The sequence below is a fragment of the Elephantulus edwardii genome, unplaced genomic scaffold (genome assembly GCF_000299155.1).
Source record: "Elephantulus edwardii isolate Elephantulus edwardi_28Jun2011 unplaced genomic scaffold, EleEdw1.0 scaffold00045, whole genome shotgun sequence".
Lineage (NCBI taxonomy): Eukaryota > Metazoa > Chordata > Mammalia > Macroscelidea > Macroscelididae > Elephantulus > Elephantulus edwardii.
Genome location: NW_006399795.1, coordinates 17,604,233 through 17,611,563, shown reverse-complemented (window position 1 = coordinate 17,611,563; position 7,331 = coordinate 17,604,233). Strand labels below are relative to the sequence as shown.

The 7,331-nt window shown below is 42.3% G+C and overlaps 1 protein-coding gene across 1 annotated transcript in view; it reads left to right on the top strand.

Moving 5' to 3' along the window:
* The first annotated feature begins 412 nt into the window (after positions 1–412).
* Positions 413–7,331, top strand: part of GATAD2A (GATA zinc finger domain containing 2A) — a 33,129-nt gene continuing 26,210 nt past the window's right edge. The window contains exon 1 of the mRNA XM_006885859.1: positions 413–660. Within this exon, the coding sequence (XP_006885921.1) occupies positions 413–660 (248 nt within the window). The remainder of the gene's footprint in view (positions 661–7,331) is intronic.

The window sequence follows — 7,331 nt, the reverse complement described above, 5'->3', positions numbered from 1 at the left end:
TATCATTTGGAGAGCTGCATCCAGGAGTGAACCCTGGCCCTAGGCAGTGTAGGCTGTCCCAGGCCCAGAACTTGGCTTGGGTGCTTGTAGCCTCATGGGCAGGTGAACAAACCTGGGTTGCTGTCCTCCTTTTGCTCTTAAGTGTGGAGCTTTCCTGGTTCACTTTGGCCTGCTCGTCACCAGCCCTAGTGAGATGTTTGTAGCTTGGCCTTCCAGCATGAAGGCTGGTCCTTGTCTTTGTCACACCTACTTGAGACAATGGATATGTTCCTATGGGCGCTTTGAACATCTTTCCCACTTCCTTTTCTACCATAGCCCTGTTGGAGGAAGACACACTCTCTTAAATTCTGGATGTTCCTATGGGTGAAATTCTCCATGAAATTAACGTGCTACCTTTCCCCCACAGTTCAGGATGACTGAGGACGCATGCCGGACCCGAGGCCAGAAACGGGCGCCTGAGCGGGACCCAACTGAGGATGATGCTGATGGCAAGAGACTAAAGATGGATGGAGGACTGGTGGCCTCAGATTCCACAACAGAGGCTGACATGGTAGTACGGGCTGAATCAGGCACAGTCCTGGTCCCAGCGCTGCCCAGAGCTGGTGAGACAGGTGAAGGGCAGGCAGCTGATGGACCTGTGGACATGCGTACTTCGCAGAGGTGAGTGGGCTTGGGGGTGGAGTCACAGCCATGGATGGGGATGTGAGTAGGGGGAAATGGCCATGAACAAAGATGAGGAACCGGTGAAGGCAGGTTCACATACAGAGATGAGTGGGCACAGGAACAAAACAGCTTAACCACGTAGGGTTGTTCTTCCTGGCTTTTCCCATCTGCAGATGAGGAGCTAGGTGTGTTTGAATGGAATAGGGGCAGGATAGGAATGCTTATAATCTGGGATGCTTTCCATGTGTGTATGTCAAGGTGAGGGAACTTACTAGCTGCTTTCACCCTCACCTCCAAGTACTTTGAGCAAGGCTACTGCTCCCTCCTAAGGTCTCTGTGCCCTCTCCTGGTCTTTCTCCTCTCAGGAGTGGTTACTCAGAAGTGACTTCTATGATGACCTGCATTTTTAAGGTTCTAAAGGTTTACAAATCATTTTGAGTTTTTATAGTTATTTATAGATACTTTGTTTTATAACATTACAATTGATTAGTGTAATTAATTAGTGTCTAATCTACCCCTTTTTGTATATTGTTTTTTCCATCACCCAGTTTTTATCCGTTTATTTTCATTCTGTTCTCCCCTCATTTTAAATCCCTGTTAGCTCTCTAAGATTGATGTTTATGTAAACCTTTTCTTAGTTTTTAGACTAGTGACCTTATACTATGCCTTATTGTGACTTGACTTACGTCACCCAGCGTAATTTGTTCTAGATTCATCCATATTGTACAATATTTCATGAATTACTGATATTTTCAAAATGATGCATAATATTCCATTGTATGAGTATACCAGATCAGTTGATGAACACTTGGATTATTTCCAATTCTTTGCTATTATAAATAATGCAGCAGTAAACATGGGTGTAACTATATTTCTCGCCAAATATATATATATATATTTTTTTTTTAATTATTTATTTTTATGTGTGTACCATCAAATCGGATCAGACTGGTACAGGAGATTGTCCCTCTTTCTTCAGCACAGCATCTGGTGGATTCGAACCGTGTACCTCTGGGATTGAAGTGTAGCTTCTTGCCAATAGGCCACCAGAGCTCGCCTCCAACTATATTTCTTTGGGATGTATATGCCTAGTAATGAAATTGCTGAATTAAATGGTATTTCTATTCCTGACTTTCTAGGGAAGCACCATACTGCTTTTCATAATGGTGACACCATTTTGCATTTCTACTAGCAGTATATGAGAGTTCTGATGTCTCCACATTCTTTCCAGCATCTGTTTGCTTTCTTGTTGAACTTCACTGTTGGTGAGGCGAGATGATGATACATCATTGTTTTGATTTGTATCATCTCTCTAATAGGGAGCTGTGGTGGCCTAGTCAGTAGGGAGTTCTGTTAACTCAAAGGTGGGGAGTTCAAATCCACCAGCTACAACCTCTGAAAACCTGCTGGAGGGTCAGCTATGAGTTGATTGCGACTTGGCAACAATGAACTTTTTTGTTTCTGAATATCAAATGATCTCGAGCATTTTTTCATGGGGTTTTTTTTGGCCACCTGAATGCCTTCGGTGAAGCATTTATCCATATTCATGTCCTTTGCTAATTTTGTAATTGATACCCGTTGTCTTTGTTTAGAAACATTTCTTCCTACTAAAAGTTCAGATTCAGAATCTATTCCCACAGAGCAGCCAGGAACTTCTTTGTCCACTCCTTCTTATATAGTGCTGGTAAAGGGACATGCCACAGAGCGTCCAACGAGCGCATGCCCACCCATGTTTCTGTCTGGCCTCATCACTTTGAAAGTGTGTTGGAGATAGCCTTCTTTTGCTTCATTTAAGAGTCCTGCAAAGCCTGGACCTTCTGCAGTCTTTGACTAGGATGGCTGGTGCAGAGCTTGAGTGGCTAAATGCTTACTCCATTTCAAGCCTCTCTGGTCTAGGGTTTTGAACAAAAAAAGTTGGTATCATACACAGGGAGATCCACATGGTGTAAAGCAGCCCCTCTGAAAGTTTTAATTTGCAGTGTTGTGTTAACTTCATATTGGAACCAGATTGTTGGTCTCACAACTTTGTAAATTCTTAAAATTACTTTGTAAATTTCTACTTCCTTTGGGATAAATGAGAAAATCTAGCTCCTGTTATTGGGGAGATATGCTTGTTATTTCTGCTAAAAAGACCTTTTCTGTCTAGTTTTGCTTTCTGGAGAGTCTGCCGGGGTAGAAAATGATAAACACACTTAGCTGTTAGTGAAGAAAGATTGGCAGTTTGGGTCCACCCAGAGTCCCCACAGAAAAAAGACCGCGAGATCTACTTCTGAAAAATGCTAGCAAAAACCCTGTGGATCACATTTCTGTGGAGCGGCCTTTCACCTCTGGGTCTTATTTTCCTACTGCCGATCTTCTTCCAAATGACAGTCACTCAGACAGTGTGATGTTATATTCTGAAGTTGATTGGAATGAGGTGACTTGTGAGAAATGAGAAGGATTGTGATTGGTTCTCCTGCAGGACTAGGGAAGTCTTCATGGCATTGTGGAGATGTCTGCTGTTGAGACAGCCATATAAGACATGGCAGGAGCCCTGGTTTGAAGCAAGCAGGCAGGACTGGATTCTAATCATACTTCTTAGTGTTCTGAGCAAGGCTCTCAGTCCTTCCCCTTTATTTGGAGAATGTGGCGATAGCTGTGCCTTGTTAGGATGGTAGGGGGGGAAACTGATGATGTGTATCTAGAAAGTCTCTGTCCATTTCCAGCATACCATGAAAATAACTGGGAGAGTGTTAGTGACAGCTCCTCTACTCTTTATTTGAATTAGTTTGTGTACTTTCACTTGAATCAAGTTAGTATCAATCTGAAGTAGATTGTGATAAAATGCTTAACTAATCCCTAGAGCAGCTATTAAGAAAATAACTTAAAATTACATAGTAAAAAAAAAATCCCAACACCAACCCCACAAAAGAGTTGAAGTGGTACACTAAAAATAATCAATACAGAAGGCAGTTAGAAGGTCCCTGAGTGGTGCAAATGATTTGCACTCAGCTGGTAACCAAAGTTTCTTCAGTTTGAGCTCATTCAGTGGGGCCACAAAACCTCTTCGGATCTGCTTTTGTAAAGATTATAGTCAAGAAAATTATAGGGAACAGTTGTACTCTGTAACATTTAACATTCTCCTAAATCACCAGTCAGAATCACAGAAGAAAGTGTTCAAGGAGGAGCCAAATTCAACATATGTTGTCATCAGTTCTTACATACCTATGGGATAGAGTTAGAACAGTCTCATAGAATTTGTAAGTCTAAAATTTTTACAGAAAGATGTTGCCATGTCAGAGCAGCTAATGGGTTTGAACTGCTGACCTTTTGATTAATAGCTAGCTGCTTTAATTATTGTAACAAGGCTTTTCAAGAAGGGACAGGAAGTAGAAAGAAGACACACAGAAACAGCCAACAATACTAATTAATGAATTAGATTTCATTTGAACACACTCTACTGTTAGATATTCATTTGTCTCTCTCATTGCTGTTGAGTGAGAGTGAACTTGTAATGGATCCTCTGTTGGGTTTTGAAGGCTATGTTCATCATCTTTTCCCCAAGGGGCCACAAGTAGATTTGAACTTCCAGAGAAGCATAGCTTTAGGATTAGCAGCATGACTCCCTGTGAACTACACTACCGCCACAGCACCCGACTGTCAGATTGTTGTTGTTTTTGTTATGTGCTGTCGAGTCGTTTGCGACTCATAGCGACCCCATATACAACAGCCCTAAACCCTGCTCTATCCTGTGCCAATCTCATTGCTTCTGACACACCCATCCCGATTACCCCAGTCACTGAATCAATCCACCTCATAGAGGGTCTTCCCCTCCTGCGCTGTCCCTCCACCTTAGACCCTTTTAAAAAATAAAAGCAAAAACCAAAGCCAACTAAGATGTTCCTAAGAGACATTACTTATAGACTCAAGGACAGAAATAGGTTAAAAGTAACATGACTAGAGAAAAATATGCTATGCTTACAATAACTATAGGAAAGTTAGATTGACTATGCTAATATCTAATAATCTTTTAAAGAGAAAAATGTTACTAGAACCAAAGAGGCATTCATTATGAGGAAAAGGCCATCATTGAAAAAATGAGGGTTACAAATGTATGTGTACCTCACAGTAGAACCCAACAATCCCTAAAGCACTAGAAATAGACAATTGATTGCAGTCAGTCTTCACTGTTCCCCCCCAAAAATTGATTGCAACAGCTAAACCAGAAATGTTGCTTAAAACTTGAATAAGTGCAACAATGAATAAATGGAAACCCTAAGTCTTTGTAAACTTTCATTAAAATTAATTTTTAAAAAAACCTCGGAATAATACAGTCAACTTAGTTGACTGACTCTTCTAGAACAGGCCACCCATTACCTGCAAAGAACATCCGTCCTCATGGAATATACATAAAGTATGCTCCAGGACAGGCTGTATGCAGGCCATGATGCAGGTCTTCATGAACTGCAGACCTATTGGAACAGCTGTAAGGGGAAGAAGTGGTTTGGTGGTAGAATTATCACTTGTACAGCAGCCACTCATCTGTTGGTGTGGCTTATGTGTGGCTCTGATGCCAGAAGAGCTTCTATACAAAGATGGACTAGAAACAAAGATCACAGAACTGTGGGAGTGGTCTAAGACTGAACAGCCTTTTGTTCCATTGTGCATCGTGCATGGGGATTGCAATGAATCAGGCAGCTAACAATTTTGATAGAGATTCCAGTTCCCTGCAAAAAGTCATGCTTCAAATTTCAGACACTCAGTTTTCAGAAGAGTCTAAGCTCTGGTGCAACTGTAGCCTTACCTCTGTGAAAATGACACATTGAAGCTTCCCAAGATATTACTCACAGGGGTTTGAAATAGGCCCCTGGTGGAATTCAAAGGTTGTGGGCTGGAATCACCACCCATGTACACCCCTCAGTCCCAGGCCCTCCTCTTGGACCACCCCACACAGCTATCTGTTGTATTATCTCATTATAATCAACTCCCAGGCATGATGGTTAACAGGTGCCAGCTGTTGGATGTGCAGTTCAGATAGAGCTGGGTTTTCTTATTCTGGGCACAGATATTTTGGAAGGAAGGCGCCTCTTGTTTGAAATGGTGCTTTCAAGAGTTTGGAGGATTAGGGACCTCATATTATCTCCATGTGCGACAGTGACTGCCTATCACTTGCCAGCTCTACTCCTGGACTATTCCGGGAGAAATTGAGCAGATACCTCCAGAAGCTGCTTCCATCTACTTGCTTGGAGTCTAGTCAGTTCTGATTTATTGACCTTCTGTAGCATGTTTCATTCCCGCAAGTAGAAGGATCTGTCTTTGGAAACCCTAGCCCTTGGTCCCATACTGTCCTCCCTGTCCCAGGCCTCTGTGTCCTCTTAGATTAGCCTACCAGCTCCTCATCTGACTTTTTCTTTCCACTTGTCTTTTGCTAAAACCCTATAAACCCTTCTCTGAAGTAATCAAATTATGAGGGCTCATCTTATCTATGATATCGTGGGCCTGCTCACATGGGATATATAAAGCCAGTGGGAGACGGGAATGTATAAACTTGTGTTCCCTAGTTTGCTACCACCACCATTTCTCCCAGTTGTCTTTACAATGCTCTCCTCTGGAAGTCTCCTGATTTCCTGACTGCTGGTACCAAGGGTAATAATTGTGGCTCCAAACAAGATGAAAACTGTTGACAGTTTCAATCTCCCCTCCATCCATTGTTATGTTGCCTATTGGTCCAATGGTAAGAATCTTTGTTTTCTTGACATTGAGATGTGATCCATACCGAAGGCTGCATTCTTTGATCTTCTGCAGCAAATGCTTCAAATTCTCCTCACTTTCAGCAAGCAAGGTTATGGCATCTGCACAACACAGGTTATTCATGAGTCTCCCTTCAATCTTGATGCCACACTCCTCCTCATAGAGTCCTCCTTCTCGGGTAATTTGCTCACTATACAGCTAGATTGAGAGGACCCTGACAGCTGATTTCCAGGCTGCTGGTACCAAAAGCACTGACTGTGGAGACAAGCAAACTAAAACTGTTAACAATCTCAATCTTTTCACCAGAATCTTTGTTTTCTTGATGTTGAGCTTCAATCCGTATTGAAGGCTGTAATCCTTGACCTGCAGCAAGTGCTTCAGGTCCTCCTCAGTTTCAGCAAGTAGGGTTGTGCCATCTGCATAATGCAGGTTATTGATGAATCTTCCTACAATCCTGATGTACAATCCTGATGCCACTTTCCTCTTCGTACAGCCCAGCGTCCCAGATGATCTGTTCTGCATACATGTAGATTGAAAAGATACGGAGACAGAATACATCCCTGACAGATACCCTTCCCAATTTTGAACCATGCAGTGTCTCCTTACTCTGTTCTGACAGCTGCCTCTTGGTCCAAGTATAGGTGTCACATAAGCACAATCAAATGTTCTGGGATTCCCATTCTTCTCAGAGTCAGCCACAGCTTGTTGTGGTCCACACAGTCAAAAGCTTTTGCGTAGTCAGTGAAACACAGGTAAGACATTCCTCTGGTACACTCTGCTTTCTACCAAGATACATCTAACATTAGCTATAATATCCTTAGTACCATGGCCTCTTTTAAACCCAGCCTGCACATCTGGCAGTTCTCTGTTGATGTGTTGCTCCAGTTGTTTTTGGATAATTTTCAGCAGAATCCTGCTTGCATGTGATATTAATGATA